At 42.1% G+C, this 19,559-nt stretch overlaps 1 protein-coding gene across 1 annotated transcript; it reads right to left on the bottom strand.

The window, feature by feature from the left end:
• Positions 1–365: 365 nt before the first annotated feature.
• On the bottom strand, positions 366–18,649 carry LOC309402024 (intercellular adhesion molecule 1-like). The gene is made up of 7 exons (XM_081971500.1): positions 18,320–18,649; positions 8,399–8,656; positions 6,227–6,544; positions 5,702–5,980; positions 3,696–3,977; positions 3,310–3,552; positions 366–1,521 (listed from the first exon to the last, which is right to left on the bottom strand). Exons 1-7 carry the CDS (start codon positions 18,369–18,371, stop codon positions 1,328–1,330), a joined length of 1,626 nt encoding a protein of 541 aa, XP_081827626.1. The 5' UTR covers positions 18,372–18,649; the 3' UTR covers positions 366–1,327.
• Between the last annotated feature and the right edge of the window lie 910 nt (positions 18,650–19,559).

Here is a 19,559-nt window from a genome sequence, read left to right as displayed (position 1 = left end):
GTGCAAGGGTCTTGTAACTTGACAGCTTTAAGACTTGCATGCTTCAAATGCCAGAGTTTCTGAGCCAACATTTTGGTTGCTAAGCAAGAGCGTTGTTAAGTGAGTTTCACCACATTTTACAAGTTGGCCACTCCTACCCGGTCACATGGCCAGCAAGCCACTCCCACAAAGTAGGTCACACCTACAGAAGAGGTTCTAAAAAAATTGAAACCCACCACTGGTATGTATGTATATGTATGTGTATGTACATTACATATAATTTTTATGATTGTGAGCTGGCCAGAGCTGCCTTGATGGTAACATGGGTGCACAATAAAATAACTAAATAAATAAATAATTTAATCATTCATTTTATTCTCCCTGTAATAAAGGACAAATGTAAAAGAAATGGGTATATTGGAGGATTAGAAGATTTGTTGAGTTGTAAAGAAGTTGCAGGTCATTTGCTTTTCACTGCAGACCTTTCCAAAATCCAAATAATCTTCTTGTCAGAGGAAAATCTTCCTGTGTTCAGCCTGATACTGTTCACTATAATGTGACTCACATTAATGGTATGTGATGACTTTCAACCAGGATTAAAAAACAAAGAAACAGGCAAAAAAAAAAACCAATTCATTTGATACAGGATTTGTCACTCGATAAGCCCCATTTTTAATCTCCTACGTTTTGAGAGTTTTCTTTTCCCTATATACACATAAAGAAATATTTGATGTACTTTAGTTTTAGTGTATGTTTTAGTTTATTTTTCAGTCGGATTATTGTCCAATATTGTCTTTCAACTTGTCTTCCCACTGGGCAAATTCAGGATCTTTAAATTTCAGGAAACTTTGTGGTTCATTTTGTCCCTAAAACTAAAAAAAACTTGCAAATGTAAATGTCCAGAAATAGACATATATAACATGTTGCTACCAAAACAACAATATGACAAGCAGATGTTTTACAGCGCAAGACTAAAAGACTATCTATTGCTATGCGAACTGTTTAGGCTGCTGGTGGTGTTTCTTCCTTGTTTCCTGGTGCTGTTTTCCCTGAACAGCTGAATTTAGACCATAGCCCAGAATAGCAAGGCTGGAAGACATCGTGGTAGGCAGGGGGAGATCTTAAGAAAACACAGGAATGCATCACTTTGTAATGCATGACACCAGTCACTATCTGAAAGTCCCAAAGCCAAAGTCGAAAGAAAGTTCTTTCCAGCAAGTGTTGGGAGCTGGGGAACACTTTTCTGTGCCTTTTTCCTCAATGTGAAATCAAATGATGATCCCTGTTGTAGCTATACTCCTGCTGGTATGGTTGACGTTTCTCTACAGTTTGTAACAACAGCATTCATTTAGTTATTGGTTGTGTGATTCAGGCAGGGTAGCAACTCTGTGGCTCTTGCTGCTTGTGGTTGCTGCTGTTTCCAGAGATGGTATATCCTAAATTTCTTCCTATTGTTGTAAAAAGCCAACCCTCCCAAGGAAACAAAAATCACAGCAATTGCAAGTGTTCCCATGATGATTGCTAAGATATTGGGCTGGTAAACTGGAAGAAAAAGACAAAAGAGCGGAAAATCAGATGACTGCATTTCAGAGAGCTGCAAATATATTAGGACTATATTAGGACCCCCACAAACACACTCCATGTCTTTTTTTGAAAAGGGAGTGTTCTAGCTTTCATAGCTGAGACAAAAATATGATATATTATATACAAATTGCAACATGTACTGTTAATCAGTAGGTTTAACTTTGCGAACTGTAAGATGTGTGGACTTCAACTCCCAGAATTCTCCAGTTAGAGGAATTCTTCATCCCTAGTTTCAAAGTTCTGTCTTGCCGTTTATTGTTTTTGTGTATGCCTTCACATTAGTCTTGACTCAGAGAAATCCCTGCAGATTTCATGGCAAGATTTTCAGAAGTGGCTTGCTGTTGTCTTCTTGCTAGGGCAGAGAAAGGCTGAATGGCCCAAAGTCAAAGACTTTAAGCTTAAAGCAACATTAGAACTCAGTCTCTTGATTTTTATCCTGGTACTTTAACAAACTACCCCCTGTTTCATGTTAGGCAAACTTGACTTGCAAAAAGTTAGTCCCTTGCTGAGATTCCTTACATTTTAAGAAATGTTCTGGTGAAAAACTCTGAATTGGGTTGATACCTTCGAATTCTAAAAGAGGTATCGGGAATGTTTTGCTGCATCTAAATGCACACTCTCTGCAAATGACTGCCTTCCTTAAATGTTAGCTGTCTATTCTCCTAATCCCTAGCTGGTGGGATGGACACAGAGGATGATAATCAAAAGTTAATATATTTGTTTGGCATTAGGCCAGAAAATGTTGAATCAAAGGTAAGTATTATCTTAGTGCGTGAAAATCAGTTCATATCCACACATAAAGGAATCTCTTTACTATACATAGTAGATGCTTGCTTTTATCCATTAGAAATGTTATCAGTCTTTCTGGATTGCGTCATAGATAGAAGTGATACCAACAGCTGGGATGAGAATTCCTATCACTTTCTTTATTGGGTTACATTTCTAACTTGCATGTGACAAATGAACTTCAACATAGTCCTGGTTGAGCGATACAAGCCCCCAAATTATGGTTATTCTAGTTCAGCGATGGCGAACCTTTTTTGGCTCGCGTGCCAGAAGTGGGGAGAGCGCAGGGGGGGTCATGTGCGGGCATGCCGCACCCATAATGCAACGTGCAACCCCCCAGTGCGCATGCGTGCACAACGCGCGATCCCCCCCATTTTTACATGCTTTTTTCGCCCTCCCCAGGCTCCAGAGGCTTTATAGGAGCCTGGGGAGGGTGAAAAGAGCCTCCCCTGCCCCCCCAGAGGCCCTCCGGAGGCTTCAGGGTCCGTCCAGAGGCTTCCCTGATGCCTTCAGAACGCTTAAAACCACCCTCCGAGCAAACCGGAAGTGACTTCCGGGTTGCTCGGAGGGTCATTTTAAGCGCTCCTAAGGCGTCAGGGAAGCCTCTGGACGGACCCTGAAGCCTTCAGAACGCTTAAAACGACCCTCCGAGCAACCCGGAAGTCACTTCCGGTTTGCTGGGGGGGTGGTTTTAAGTGTTCCGAAGGCTTCAGGGAAGCCTCTGGACGGTCCCTGAAGCCTCCGGGGGGCGGCGGGGGAGGCTCTTTTCACCCTCCCCAGGCTCCTATAAAGCCTCTGGAGCCTGGGGAAGGCGAAAAATAGCTTTTAAAAAGGTGAACTCAGCTGGCTAGCGCGCACGCCTTGCGTGCCCTGACAAATGGCTCCGTGTGCCACTTGTGGCACGCGTGCCATAGGTTCGCCATCACTGTTCTAGTTCTTTAGAGCAAGAGGTGAACTTACATTCAACGTGGATGGTCACATCTCTAACATCAAAGCCATACTGGTTGGTAGCATTACAGTGATAAATGCCACCATGCTCTCTTTGGATCAGCTGTGGTTCCCCAATGTTATAAGGTCTCCCATCTTTCCAGCACTGAACAGTTGGTGTGGGGTTTCCCAAGGCTGAGCAGTTAAGTGTTGTTGTACTTCCCTCCTTCCAACTCCATGTCTGGGGACAGCTGGAATCATCCATTTGGGGCCCGTCTAGAAAGGAGAACGAAATGTGGTTAATTTCAGTGTGATGCATCTTCTTTTGCTCTGCAAAGATGCTGCACATTTGGTAAACCTTTCAGAGTTCTAAATCTCTAAGAATAAAATATAACATGTATTTTTTTTACCCTACTCACAGAAAACGGTGAGATTTTGAGATATATTTCTTTCCTTGGTGTGCCCATCAACGATCAGGATTACTTGGCAGATGAATTCCCTCTCGTTATCCTCTTGCTGAGCGATCATTGCATGCTGCAGGAAATGTTCATCTACTTTGCCGGCTGCTAAGGTTTTGGCAGCATCCGTGATCTGCATTTTAAAACCAGGGGAAGCACTGCCATCAGCGCTACATGTGATGTTCACTGTTTGACCGGCGACAGCTTCTGAACTGCCAATCTGCAAGATGAGTTTTGGTAAAGCTGTGATGGAACAGAGCAGAGCAGTGATTATACATCTAGATGGACTAACTCCGGTGACCTAACCTAATTATAAGAAGTTTTCATCAAGGCCTTCTAAATCTTTTTTCTTTCATGAATGAAGGTGTCCCAAGATAATATTCCAGAATCTACTCTGGGTCAGTCACCAGGACAAGAGATTTGGTCTTCTGAGCTTCTGGACAAGTGCTGGAGCCCATCCTCAGGGAATCTCTCTCCAGCAGTGTGTGTTTTTTGGAGTGTGTGGTCTTGGAAGCTGTGTTCTAGTGCTTCCAAAAAGCAGTAGCTTCCGAGTTCTGCAAGTGGTCATCACACACTGCCCAGAGGCTACCATACGAAGACAAATCATGCATTGTAAAGATCACTTGGAGGTGGGAGATGCTTCCTATGTGATCTAGCAGATCCCCTGCACGGATTACGTATGTGACTATGTAAAACAGATTTGGAGGAAGCTAACCACCAGATTGCAAGAACCCGAGCAACTGGTTTGACGAGGAGATCCAAAACCATTGGCAGCCTCACATTGCAATGAACAAGAACATGCATTCAATTTTGCGGCTGTTAAGATGTTGGATGAGCAGGTATATAAAAACAGCCAGGGAAGTGATTGAAGCCTGAGAAACTGGGCCCCTCACCAGTTAACCCAGGGGTGTCCAAACTTGAGAACTTTAAGTTTGCATGTGGACTTCAATTCCCAGAATTCCCCAGCCAGCTGGCTGGGGAATTCTGGGAGTTGAAGTCCACAAGTCTTAAAGTTCTCAAGTTTGGACACCCTGAGTTAACCGAAGTACTGATCTTCCACCAGCTTATTTAGGAGGTAAGGGATTGGCAGCACAAGGAAACAATAACCAATGACTTAATAGCCAGCCACCAACACTCCAATTAGCAACTAAAAAACCACACGTAACCAGGTACCATATACATACCACGCACCAAATAGCCCAAAGTACGCAGTCTGCTAGAGAGAAGTTACCTGAAGATGGGCTCAGCACAAGTCCGAAAGCTTGGAAGACTAAACCTCTAATCCTGGTGACCAACCCAAATTGGATCCTTATTTTCTCTCTTTCAGTCAGTAAATATAGACAGAATGATTATGATAATGGACCAGGACAAGAGAGACTCATGACCAAAGACAACCTAGCTATGAAAGTTTGTCACTAAAACTGATTTAAAACTTTAAAATCAGAAACCAGAATAGAGGATAGCTAGGTGGGTTTTTTTTGACAAATACATAGAAAAAGGTTTTTAAATATTGGTTCTGCTATATTAGCATACTTAGGTAAATGTAAACTGTAAAACTATGAAGGTTCCACATCTTTGTGGAATGCAGGGACACTGTTGGCTGGCAATGTGAGAAAAACCGGAAGCTGTTTCTCAGTCATTTGCAATCAGATTTCCGAAACCCTGGCATTCTATTCCATGCTTCATTCTTTCCAATGATTTACGTTAGATTCAAGCTCTGTGTGTACTTAATTTGAGCAGGAATATGGTTCACCCTTTAACAGTTGTTCTTCAGTCTCAGTGAAAATACAACTAGGATAAATTTCTTATTTCTTCAATTCCATTCGTTTCAAAGAGCTTCAGCTACTTAAACTATCTGATTTTTTTTAACTGAAGTTTTGTTTTTCAAAATAAGTCATAAATAATAATAGATGGAAGACAACTCTTCTAATTCTCTCTGTGTTGATAATTACAGATATGAGACTCACCAAACACATTCACCATCTTTGTCACAATTTTGGTCACTGGCCCCAGAGAGACCATGCAGAGCAACTCATGATCTCCAACTGAGGAAGAGGCTATCACAGCCTGGGCACTTGCCAAGTCCCCCATCACAGTGGTGTTGAAGCTCAGAGGTTTCCCTGCAAACCACAGACCAAACCTGGCCTCTTCGGCTGGGGAAATCTCAGGTGCATCACACATCACTTTCATCAGGGTCCCAGCTTCTAAGAACAGGCCAGCGTGGAGCAGGGGAGCCTTTGCAAAATCTGCCCACAAAGTAAGAGAAATCATGTCAGTTATTGCAAAAGAAATCACAGTCACAATAGTACCCTCTTCCTGGCCTCTCAGGGGGTGAGTGCTGTTTCGGCAACTGTAGGGGACATCAAATCTATGCAAACAAAAATCAAAACAGTGGAATAGGTGGACCAACCCCTCCTGTGGAGAATTAGCATTGTCTAGCCACAGGGCACAGTATATCTACATCAGAACTGGAACAATGGATGGGATCTCACCAAAAGTCCTTAATGATATGCCCTGGGAGGTGTTATTCAGGAGCGGTCCTCTTGGTCTCAGATCCAGGGATGTTTGGCAGGTGATTGTCTTGTTGTAGTCATTTTGCTGAGCTATTATGCTATAGTTCACCACAACATCACCAGCTTCAGGCCGAGTGTGATCCTTAAAGGTCTTTACCAGAAGTTGTTCTTCCCCCTTCAGCAAGGTCATGGTGAGGTCCCGGATGGGGGCTACACCAAAAACCTGGCATATCAAATTATACTGCTTGCCGACTTCCATATCTGGTACTGGATCCAGTTCAATACTCGCTGGAGATTCTGAAATGAAATAAAATGTTCTAAATCAGTTTTGTTTGATTAGCATATGCTAGAAGTATAAACAAGCAATGACACGGCTCTTCTATTATTCATTCTATGGCAATAAAATTATCTCTACCTAAATCTATATTTTCCTGTAGATTCTAACTCAAACTTAGTAGATTTTTATATACCTATAAGGAGCAGTGGATGGCATGCCTTAGCTTTACCAAAAGAAATATCTTGTCTCTTGTCATCTGAAATATCTATTTCTATTTGTTTCCCCTAGTTAGATAAGTATTTCCAACTTTTAGCTTAGCTACGTGCCTGCTTTCTTGCTAGACATTAATGTAGGTAATCCTCACCAAAATATTTCTATAATCTCATAATCACAGTCCCAGTTTTGCTGTAGGAGGGTGGAATGAATTTGCCTCAGGGGAAGGATTGATATTGTGGGTTTTTTTGTTTATTTATTTATATTTCTCCTACCTACATAGCAATTTTAAAGCATACAAATGTGAGTAGATAAATAGATACCACTTTGGTGGGAAGATAACAATGCTTTGTGCACTTCGGCATATAGTCATGCTGGCCACATGACCATGGAAATCTCTTTAGGCAATGCTGGCTAAGAAACGGAGACACGCCCTTCCCCCTAGAGTCAGATACAACTGGACAGGGAAAACCTTTACCTTTTATTTATATTTCACATTTCTAAACTCCTTCAAAGAGGGACTCTAGACATTGTATATTTGAGTAAGGTGCCCTTTGAATCTGCAGGCTCCTTCCAATTTTTTGCCATTTATCTAGCTACAACCACAAACCTTATTTGAAGGCTCTTTCTATTGATGAAACAGGGTACCATACACCAGATTCATCGCCACTCACTACCTTTGACTAATTAGTTTCTGTAGGTAACTTTCTGTCCTCTGTGTTTGACACTCTGCTTCTTGATGCAACTGCATCTTTTCCTGGGTTTCTCCTGAATCTGAGCCGGGTTCTGAAAGGATGGGAGCATCCTATTCCCACACAAAATCAAAGAGTAATAGTTCCCAGCCTGTGTAAGTTTGAGATGTGTGGACTTCACTTCCTAGAATTCTTACTAAAGACCATATTGGTTAGAGAATTCTGGAGGTTGAAGTCCAACCATCTTAAAATTCTCCAGTTCAGGTAACACTAAAGCAGTGACGTGTGGTGAGGTTTATGACTGGTGAGGCTGGTGACTTCATCAAACCGTGTGGTTGCTCCGATCGCACAGGCGCAGCCCAAACGGAGAAGTTTCTCTTCTCAGAAATGTCAGAAAGGGACAGACAGGCTGCCGCAGCTCCACTTAGAAAACATTTCTGAGAAGAGAAACGTCTCCTTTCTCCTCCTCCCCCCCCTTTTAGCACTGATGATGTTACCTAGACATTTTTTGCATCGGGCAAGCCTGGGATCCTTGCAAGGGGAATGGGACCACATGTGCAGGCGGCTCCTCAGCAGCGCACAACCTCAGATTAGCACAGCTGTGATCCCCTTCCCCTGCACACGTGGTCCCATTCCCCTCCTTCCTAAGCCAACATGAAGGGGACCGCGGCTGCGCTGATCTGAGGCTGGCATTGAGGAGCCACCTGCACACGTGGTCCCATTCCCCTTGCAAGGATCCCGGGCTCGCCCGATGCAAAAAATTGCAAGATCGGCACACTTGGGGCTGCTGCTGAGATGTCCAGGGAGGCTAAACCAAGCCGCGCACCTCTCCCAGCCACTTTCATGGCTTCCCGGAGTAATTTTTTTTTATTTTCATGATGAGAGCGGTGAGGCTCCGCCTCCCCTGCCTCCCCTGACTGCACGTCACTGCACTAGAGCATAATTGACACAATCCAGCAAGTGACTTACTATAAATAATGATGTTTGCCTTTGGAGATTTCTTCTGTCCAGTCTTACAGTCAGCATAGCACAAAAAGCTGGCTGCCCAGTAGTCCACATTGCTGAGACGAAAGGCTTTCCAATTGGAGCCATTTCCTATGGGAACCTTGTAGATGGACTCAATGCCAATATTTTCACAAGTACTCGTGCAATTCAGGTCAAGAGAGCCTCCAAATTCCACCACAGGATTTGGTGGCCAAATTTCCACGTAATCTTCCTCTGCAGTTCCTGAAATCAAAACAGAGATAGCTGATGCAAAGCTGAATGGAAACAGGTGAGTAGAGGAAAAGATAGAAATTAATACTGAATAATAGGAAACCCAATGCGTGTCTAGTTCACACATGAACCTTCAATAGGGACAAACTTGCAAACTTAAAATCCTTATTTGGAAATGAATTCAGACTGCTGTTTATATGCTACTCCAATTTGTATCTGACTCTGGATTGCTTACAGACTCCCAAACAATAGTAAAATTAAAAACCCAACTGTACATGACTTGCTGAAGCTCTGAGGAATATCCCTGGCCCATGTATGCAATCAACGTCAATGATTATTTATTATTTATTTTATTCACATTTCTAAACCGCCCCCTCTCCCAAAAAGGGACTCGGGGCGGTGTACAGTCCACAATAAATCACAGATAAAATACAAATATAAATAGGGTTATAAATATATGTATGTATGTATATGTGTGGAGGAGGTTAAAATTAAGAGTCCTGTACAGAAGAATAAATAAATATGAAGCTAAAAGCCCTAAAAACAATTAAAACTAAAACATTACCCTTAAAATAACCAGATGAGAATATACTACCAGGAGTTCATAGATGTAACATTTATAATCATGCCAGGCCAGCTAGTCGAAACAGGTGAGTCTTCAATTTTTGACGGAAGGAGCGGAAGTCCGAGGTGGTTCTAATGTCGGGGGGGAGGTCATTCCAGAGGGTTGGGCCCATCACAGAGAAGGCTCTACTCCTCGGCGCCGCCCGCTGGCATTGCCTAGTGGACGGCACCTGGAGAAGGCCCTCTCTGTGAGAGCGAATTGGCCGCAGGGATGTATGTGGGAGGATGCGATCCCGCAAGTAACTAGGTCCTGAGCCATGGAGCGCTTTAAAGATAGTAATCAGGACCTTGAAACGCACCCGAAAAACCACAGGTAGCCAGTGCAGCTCGCGCAGGAGCGGTGTTACGTGGGAGTATCTAGACCTCCCCATGATAACCCGTGCGGCCGCGTTCTGGACTAGCTGCAGTCTCCGGGCGCGTCCCAAGGGAAGCCCCATGTAGAGAGCATTACAGTAATCTAGGCGAGACGTCACCAGCGCATGAGTGACTGTGCGTAGGGCATCTCGGTCCAGTAGGGGGCGCAATTGGCGCACCAGGCGAACCTGGTGGAACGCCCCCCTTGCCACGGCTGCCACATGGTCATCCATTGACAGCCGGGCATCAAGGAGGACGCCCAAATTGCGCGCCCGTTCCACAGGGGGCAGTAGCTCGTCCCCTATGGCCAGCGATGGAGTCAGCTGGCTGAACCGAGGTGCCGGAAGCCACAGCCACTCAGTCTTGGAGGGGTTGAGTTTGAGTCTGTTGTCCCCCATCCAGACCCCGACGGCTTCCAGACACCGGGACATCACTGCAACAGCCTCGTTGGGGTGGTTTGGGGTTGAAATGTACAGCTGCGTATCATCAGCGTACAGATGGTATTCAACCCCAAAACCACGGATGATCTCGCCCAGCGGCTTCACGTATGCATTGAACAGAAGGGGCGAGAGAACCGACCCCTGCGGCACCCCACAAGAGAATGGCCTCGGGGTCGATCTCTGCCCCCCTGTCAACACATATTGCATCCGGCCGGAGAGGTAAGAGTCGAACCACCGTAACACGGTGCCTCCGACTCCCATCCCCTCCAGCCGGCGCAGAAGGATACCATGGTCGATGGTATCAAAAGCCGCTGAGAGATCTAATAGGACCAGGATAGAGGAACAACCTCTATCTCTGGCCCTCCAGAGATCATCAACCAACGCGACCAAGGCTGTCTCAGTGCTGTGCCCAGGTCGGAAGCCGGACTGGCGTGGGTCTAGATAATCGGATTCATCGAGGTGACGCGGAAACTGTTGCGCCACCACATTCTCAACAACCTTCGCCAAAAAAGGGAGGTTGGAGACTGGACGATAATTAGCTAGCTCCATTTGGTCGAGTGAAGGCCTCTTGAGTAAGGGCCTCACCACCGCCTCTTTCAAGATGGTAGGTAAGGATCCCTCACCCAACGAGGCATTCACCAGGCCCAGAAGCCAGCCTCGTGTCACCTCCCAGGATGCCAGTACCAGCCAGGAGGGACACGGGTCCAATGAACATGTGGTGGGTCGCAGCCTTCCACGCAACCTGTCTAAATCCTCGGGGGCAACAGAGTCAAACTCCTCCCAGAGTGGACTCACAAGACTCACTGTTGACGGCCCGTCCAGACCACTGGAGGGGGCCCATCCGCTCCGGATCTGAGCGACTTTGTTCTGCAGATATTCTCCAAACTCCTCTGCTCTACCCTGTAAGGGTGCCCCCCGCGTCTCTTGCACCAAGAGGGAGCGGGTGACCCTAAACAGGGCGGCAGGGCGGTTATCCGCAGACGCAATAAGAGCGGCACAATGTCTACGTTTGGCCGCTCTCAATGCCACAAGGTAAGTCCGTAAATAGGCTCTTACCTGTGTTCGGTCAGACTCGGAGCGTGAGGACCTCCACCTGCTCTCTAGACGTCTCCTCTGGCGCTTCATCACCCTCAGCTCCTCGGTATACCAGGGAGCCCGGGTGGGTCGCTGCCGTAGGAGAGGTCGCAAAGGCGCAACCCGGTCCAAGGCCCCAGCCGTCGCCCTATTCCAGGCGGCCACTAGGTCCTCCGACCGAGCGCGGGTCAGGGCTACAGGTAGCGGCCCAAGCTCCGACTGGAACCTATCAGGTTCCATCAGATGCTTGGGGCGGTACCAGCTTGGACAAACTGGTTCCGCCTCCTCGCGGTGGGGGGTAGCGCCAGGGAAGTCTAGCCGGAGACAGGAGTGATCTGACCATGACAGGGGAGTAATGTCTAAGTCCCCTATTCCCAGATCACTCGTCCACTGCTCAGATACAAAAACAAGGTCCAGTGTGTGGCCACCTTCATGTGTGGGGCCCTGAATTAGTTGGGTCAGGCCCATGGCTGTCATGGAAGCCATGAACTCCCGAGCCACCTCGGATGCTGCTCCCGTCGACGGCAGGTTGAAATCCCCCATAACCAAAAGTTTGGGGATCTCCACCGCCGTCTCCGAGATCAGCTCGAGGAGCTCGGGCAGGGCTGCTGACGTATAGCGAGGAGCCAAGTATACAATCAGCAGACCCCACTGCCTCCCTGGGCCCCATTTCACACCAAGTGACTCACACCCGGGTATCTGAGAAACAGTGAACTCCCTCGGCTCTAGACCATCCCGTATAACCACCGCCACCCCTCCACCCTTACCCAGGGCCCGGGGCTGATGAAATGCATGGAAACCTGGTGGGCACATTTCCACGAGGGGCAAACCACCCTCGTGACCCAACCAGGTCTCTGTTATTCCTGCAAGGTCCAGCTCCCCCTCAGAGATCAGCTCATTAATGAGGGGGGCCTTGTTAGTCACGGACCTTGCATTGCAAAGCATCAGCCGCAGGCCCTGTCTCTGTAGATCCCGACCACCTAGGTTGCGGGGGTTGGTACAAACGACCGGGCGTAGCCAGCAGCCACAGTCTCCCAACCGACCTTGTGAATACAATACAATACAATAGTAGAGTTGGAAGGGACCTTGGAGGTCTTCTAGTCCAACCCCCTGCCTAGGCAGGAAACCCTATACCATTTCAGACAGATGGCTGTCCAACATCTTCTTAAAGACTTCCAGTGTTGGGGCATTCGCAACTTCTGGAGGCAACTTCTGTTCCACTGATTAATTGTTCTAACTGTCAGGAAATTTCTCCTCAGTTCTAAGTTGCTTCTCTCCTTGATTAGTTTCCACCCATTGCTTCTTGTTCTACCCTCAGGTGCCTTGGAGAATAGTTTGACTCCCTCTTCTTTGTGGCAACCCCTGAGATATTGGAAGACTGCTATCATGTCTCCCCATTCCTTCTTTCTCTTAAGCTAAACATACCCAGTTCCTGCAACCGTTCCTCATATGTTTTAGTATGAAAGTATTTTTCATATGAAAGCATTTTTCATATGAAAGAAGAAACACACCCCGAGACGCCAAAACCTGTTGAAACAACCGAATCTTAATAGCTCTACAGAAAGATAACGGAGTTGTGGCCCATCTGATATCAGGCTAGGGAGGTTGTCCTAATTCAGGCAGTGTCTGAGACAGCCCAACCCCGTCATCCCTGCAGAGGCCATTTCTTAAGGGAAAGGACCCAGAGGGAGCCTTTCTGTCCAGATCTAAAAGGACAAGCAGGGAGAAGGCAGACCCACAGATATCCAGATGGTGAAAAATGGGGGCTTTGAAGGTGACAGCCAGTCCTTTGAGTTGCAGTAGGTAGCTCTCAAAGTTAATGTGGCCACAGTGGTCAAGCAAAAAGTAAAAAGCCTTTTGTTTTAGATCCATTATTGGCTTGCACTAATATTTCAAAAAAGAAAACGTCGAAAGCCACAATATCCTTTGAATATATATCTAAGATTTAATGTAATGCACATCTAGATATAGTTGAATTCCAACATACTGTGTATTCTACCCCTGATGGCACATTTCGAGTTATTTTTAATGTCATTTTTTAACCTCATAATTTAGATGAGATATGCAACAATTTTAATTTCTGACCATCTAATCATGGTAATGTCATTGACTTTAAATAAAAAATATCCCAGTTAATAGAAGAAGGCTTTTTAAACACCTCCTTGCTGAAGCAATCATAGTTTGTTAAATAGCAAAAGAAAGATATAGCATTTTTTCCACAAATAGTCCACTAATATGGAAATGAGTTATTCTTAAAGTACTTTCTCAAAAAAGAAAACAAACATCGAAAGCCACAATATCCTTTGCATATATATCTAAGATTTAATGTAATGCACATCTAGATATAGTTGAATTCCAACATACTGTGTATTCTACCCCTGATGGCACATTTTGAGTTATTTTTAATGTCTTTTTTTAACTTAATTTAGTTGAGATATGCAACAATTTTAATTTCTGACCATCTAATCATGGTAATGTCATTGACTTTAAATAAAAATATCCCAGTTAATAGAAGAAGGCTTTTTAAACACCTCCTTGCTGAAGCAATCATAGTTTGTTAAATAGCAAAAGAAAGATATAGCATTTTTTCCACAAATAGTCCACTAATATGGAAATGAGTTATTCTTAAAGTACTTTCTCAAAAAAGAAAACAAACATCGAAAGCCACAATATCCTTTGCATATATATCTAAGATTTAATGTAATGCACATCTAGATATAGTTGAATTCCAACATACTGTGTATTCTACCCCTGATGGCACATTTCGAGTTATTTTTAATGTCATTTTTTAACTTAATTTAGTTGAGATATGCAACAATTTTAATTTCTGACCATCTAATCATGGTAATGTCATTGACTTTAAATAAAAAATATCCCAGTTAATAGAAGAAGGTTTTTTAAACACCTCCTTGCTGAAGCAATCATAGTTTGTTAAATAGCAAAAGAAAGATATAGCATTTTTTCCACAAATAGTCCACTAATATGGAAATGAGTTATTCTTAAAGTACTTTCTCAAAAAAGAAAACAAACATCGAAAGCCACAATATCCTTTGCATATATATCTAAGATTTAATGTAATGCACATCTAGATATAGTTGAATTCCAACATACTGTGTATTCTACCCCTGATGGCACATTTTGAGTTATTTTTAATGTCTTTTTAAAACCTAATTTAGATGAGATATGCAACAGTTTTAATTTCTGACCATCTAATCATGGTAATGTCATTGACTTTAAATAAAAATATCCCAGTTAATAGAAGAAGGCTTTTTAAACACCTCCTTGCTGAAGCAATCATAGTTTGTTAAATAGCAAAAGAAAGATATAGCATTTTTTCCACAAATAGTCCACTAATATGGAAATGAGTTATTCTTAAAGTACTTTCTCAAAAAAGAAAACAAACATCGAAAGCCACAATATCCTTTGCATATATATCTAAGATTTAATGTAATGCACATCTAGATATAGTTGAATTCCAACATACTGTGTATTCTACCCCTGATGGCACATTTCGAGTTATTTTTAATGTCATTTTTTAACTTAATTTAGTTGAGATATGCAACAATTTTAATTTCTGACCATCTAATCATGGTAATGTCATTGACTTTAAATAAAAAATATCCCAGTTAATAGAAGAAGGTTTTTTAAACACCTCCTTGCTGAAGCAATCATAGTTTGTTAAATAGCAAAAGAAAGATATAGCATTTTTTCCACAAATAGTCCACTAATATGGAAATGAGTTATTCTTAAAGTACTTTCTCAAAAAAGAAAACAAACATCGAAAGCCACAATATCCTTTGCATATATATCTAAGATTTAATGTAATGCACATCTAGATATAGTTGAATTCCAACATACTGTGTATTCTACCCCTGATGGCACATTTTGAGTTATTTTTAATGTCTTTTTAAAACCTAATTTAGATGAGATATGCAACAGTTTTAATTTCTGACCATCTAATCATGGTAATGTCATTGACTTTAAATAAAAATATCCCAGTTAATAGAAGAAGGCTTTTTAAACACCTCCTTGCTGAAGCAATCATAGTTTGTTAAATAGCAAAAGAAAGATATAGCATTTTTTCCACAAATAGTCCACTAATATGGAAATGAGTTATTCTTAAAGTACTTTCTCAAAAAAGAAAACAAACATCGAAAGCCACAATATCCTTTGCATATATATCTAAGATTTAATGTAATGCACATCTAGATATAGTTGAATTCCAACATACTGTGTATTCTACCCCTGATGGCACATTTCGAGTTATTTTTAATGTCATTTTTTAACCTAATTTAGATGCGATATGCAACAATTTTAATTTCTGACCATCTAATCATGGTAATGTCATTGACTTTAAATAAAAATATCCCAGTTAATAGAAGAAGGCTTTTTAAACACCTCCTTGCTGAAGCAATCATAGTTTGTTAAATAGCAAAAGAAAGATATAGCATTTTTTCCACAAATAGTCCACTAATATGGAAATGAGTTATTCTTAAAGTACTTATTTCATTACTAACCTATCACCCCAGGCAGAAAAAGATGCATGCATCACAACACAGAAAAAAATGAAATAGAATTAAAATAAAGCCCAAACTGTTCAAGGACTATGTAGCAAAAATTTTTAGGAAGCATATCGTGCTTTTAGGTTTTCTAACCTAGCGTTGAACCAATTGTATCCTATGGCTACAGAATATTTTTTAAAGAATTGTTGCAAATCTATTGAGAACAAGGAGAAAAACCTGAGAAATGAATGGCTTCTTGTATGAAACCTTTGTAACAAATAAAATAATACCTTCTTCAGCAGCAAAATAGACCAATTATAATGAAATTAATTATTAATGTTTAGAATGTTATAAAATTTATGTACAACTGGCAAATACATAGATAATTTTAAAATGTAATAAATCTTCCAGAAATTTTCGATATACAACGAGGTGTTTTGACTGAACACCTAATGCTATAGAACATCAGTGACATTCCCAGTATGTTTTATTGGCCCTTGGAACATAGAGCTCTGTGGGATAACCCCTATGGAATTGGTAGCCCCTGTATTTCAGACATTTTGTACAAATAAAGCCCTGCCAGCTTCTTACTATGAAGTTTATATCTCTGCTTCCATCTAGTATACTAAACGGTGTTTGGGACCATTGGAGATGGAACTGTCAATCAAAGCATGGCAATGGAAAGTACCTCTCATAGAACTGGGTTTTTAGACTGATACATTAACTATTACATCAAACTGGTGCTCTAAATAGCTTATCAGGGGATTTTATTATTGATTTCAGCATAAATGGACAACATCCTTCTCCTGAATATCTTTCATCATGCAAAACAATGAGAATTAGCATTGCAAAGTAATCGGTTGAAATCTGATCCCAAGTATTAATCCAATGGCTTGGATTTCCCCACCCTTTCTGTTCAATGGCCTATAGACTTTCAGTGGAGAAAATTTTTACTTTGGCCTCGGTAGTTCTGGAGCAGAAGTTTGAGGAAATGATTGTTCAACTGCCCCTTGATTTCCAACATTTGCCTAAATAAACAGAAAGTCAATGCCCAGCTGCACTTTGTCACAAAGCTGTTTCCAGTGTTTTCGCTTTCAGTTTTTGCCCGGTTCGGCTTGATCAGAGCTTTGATAGCGTTCTTAAAGCAGACACAAATCAATTGGAAAATAAAGTACAGAGCACATTACAGTGGGAGGAGTTTTACTTTTTGTTCACTTGCTTTCTGAAGATCAAACAAACGTTAAGAAAAAAGGTAATAAGAATACAGATGATTATAATCAACAACACGGGAAAGTGAATGGCAATCAGGAGGTCAATATTCCATGGAGATTTCTTACAAGACAATTTCTCCCAGTCTGCTTCAATTTGATATTTCCAGTCAATCCCTTCACAAAACATGTTACTTTCTCACTTTTTCCAAAATGGAGACAGCTTCAAAAAAAGCACGGGAGGATTACAAATGCTAAAAAATGATAATCTGAACACAGCCCCGATCAATTAGGCTTCTTTCTTACTAATGCCAATAAGTCATTGATCCATAACGTATCCTCCTAGCCTGGGGTTCATTAGAGACACTATCTGGAGAAATTGGGGGCTAGGAGCCAGTGCTGCAGTCATTGATTTATGTTGTAGTCCTCAAAAGCTTAAAGAAAAGGATTTGAGTGGAAAGTTTATATGGATTTTTTGTTGAAAGAAGAAAAGGCTGAAGAGATGATTTGGCAGATTAAAAAGGTCAAAGGAAAATGGAGAAAAGAATAAGATGACAATTCCTTGATAGAAAGAAAGGTAGAAGGCATAACTATATGTTTTCTTCTCTCGCCATTGCTTTTGTTCTTTTTTTCTTACATTCTACTTTTCGTTGTTTTAATGATTTATTAATATACTGTATATAATTTTTAAAATTATAGGGAGTGAGAGGGAGAGAGGGCAGGAGATTTGGGTCTTCTGTCATAGACGTTAAACTATAGAGCTACACTTAGGGCAGGGAGATAGTGAAAGAGAAATACATGCTTTTTTCCTTATTTTTCCTTATTTTTTCTAAGGACCTGCTACCTAGGTGAAACAGATATAAATTGCTTTTACCTTTTAACGCTCTTCTAAATACTGATAAGTATAAATGCTTGACAAATCAAAGTCAGATAGGCAAACATGCCTTTTATAATGTTTTTCTGCTCTATAGCATCTCTGATCAAATTAAGTTATCAAAAATTGCTGCTCTGGATCTCCGCCTGCTAGCCTTCATTTTCAAATCATAGTCTAGGGTTAGCCTGACATGGCAGCAAATCTGGTCATGGTTTGCTGTTGTATATAAAAAAGGCTCAAGCCACTTCCAAGGAATGTGCAGTATGGACATTAATCTCATTCCCATTTCCCACTAAAATTATGTTTTATCAGGCTCCTTCTTGTCTTGTTTTTGTGCTTTTCGTGCTTTGTCCCACGATATCTAAGAGAATGCCAGTTTTCGGAATGGAAAGAAAATGTGCCTTTTGAACCCCTCAGACTGCCACTAATGCTAGGCATGAAGCCACGTTCCTTCAACGACACCCTCTGTCACCATCCCCAGGGGTGCAGAAATCCAGGATGGAAGCGTGATTTGTTGTGAGATGGGGAGAATCAATAGATCTGATTAATCTCAGAGAGGCACCAAACCAGTGGGAGAAACACGGAGGTTCCTTTCTTACCTTGAGTAACAGCCCAGGCTCCTACAGCAAAAAAGAAGATAAATTTCGGCATGTTGCTCTCTCAGTCTCTTGGGTTGGCTGCGGTCTGGATCGATTCCTGCCCCTGAGAGTGGCAGGCCAAAATCGGAATCAGTCCAAATAGAAGGAGAAAACAAGGAACAGAGGCAGAATGAGCCCCTACAGTCAAAGCTGCAACGTAGCTTCTGGAAGCACATTTATCGACTAGGTCTACGTTACTTAACTTCAGGAAATCATTGCTTCCTCCCCATTGAGGCTCGCTGAGCACGTTCTTCCGGCCCTGGCAGCCTTAGTTTTCCTACCCATGAAATCACATTTTTTTCTTGATCACTGAAATCGAATGGATTCTTTCAATAACCTTTCTTGGCCAGCCATTCTCTACCTTTCACTACCAGCCTCCGTTATTCATATCATTTTGCATGTAAAGTGATCATAGCCTTTTTTCTTTTCTTAGCATTACCTCTAAAAATACCCGTACTTTTCCATTTCGATATGTAAATATTGAGGTCTAGTACTAATTCAAATGCCAACGAATTTCCTTTGGGTGGTTCTTGATGTTTCACTTTTTGTTTTCCCACATTAACCGTCTCCATTTTATAACTTAAGAAAAAGAATTTTTCAATTTTGGGGGTGCACTGTGTGAGAGTGCTAGTGTGTGTGTGTGTGTGTGCATATAATATATTTTTATATTTCATAAATAGATCAAATATTATGTTTTAAGAAACCTGCTTTATATTTTAAATTAATGTGCAAGAAATAAATTTAATACAAGAAAGCATTCTCTGTTTCAATTTGCCCCCAGTATTTTTACTCCTGAAGAGTACAGTAATTGGATGCTTCTCCTCACACACATACATGATTGTTTCCATCCTAATGAGTCAGGTCCCCAAAGCTATCATCAAATGCATTTAGATCTATTTGATCTCATGAAATGGTTGTGGTAAGGAATGAGAGATCCAGTTTGAACAAGCCAGAGCAATTGGATGTACCTCAGTGTGACTGGTCTTTTCAGTCAAAAGCAAGAGTCCTTTTCCAATTTTACAAGGGATCTGACTGCATGAGAATCCAGTAGATTTAGCTGATAAGGGCCACTTGTACAAACTAACTTTGCAAACATGACACTGTTCCTTATATGGCCAAAGGCTCATAATTACTCTGTTCACCAATGCAATATGGTCCTGTTGTGTCTCCAAAATAATATTTTTGGCCTTTTTTTTCTTTT

This window comes from Natrix helvetica (assembly GCF_964273705.1).
Source record: "Natrix helvetica genome assembly, chromosome: 1".
In the NCBI taxonomy this organism is placed as follows: domain Eukaryota; kingdom Metazoa; phylum Chordata; class Lepidosauria; order Squamata; family Natricidae; genus Natrix; species Natrix helvetica.
The sequence above is the reverse complement of the archived record's forward strand: the minus strand, read 5'-3'. Positions and strand labels throughout refer to the sequence as shown.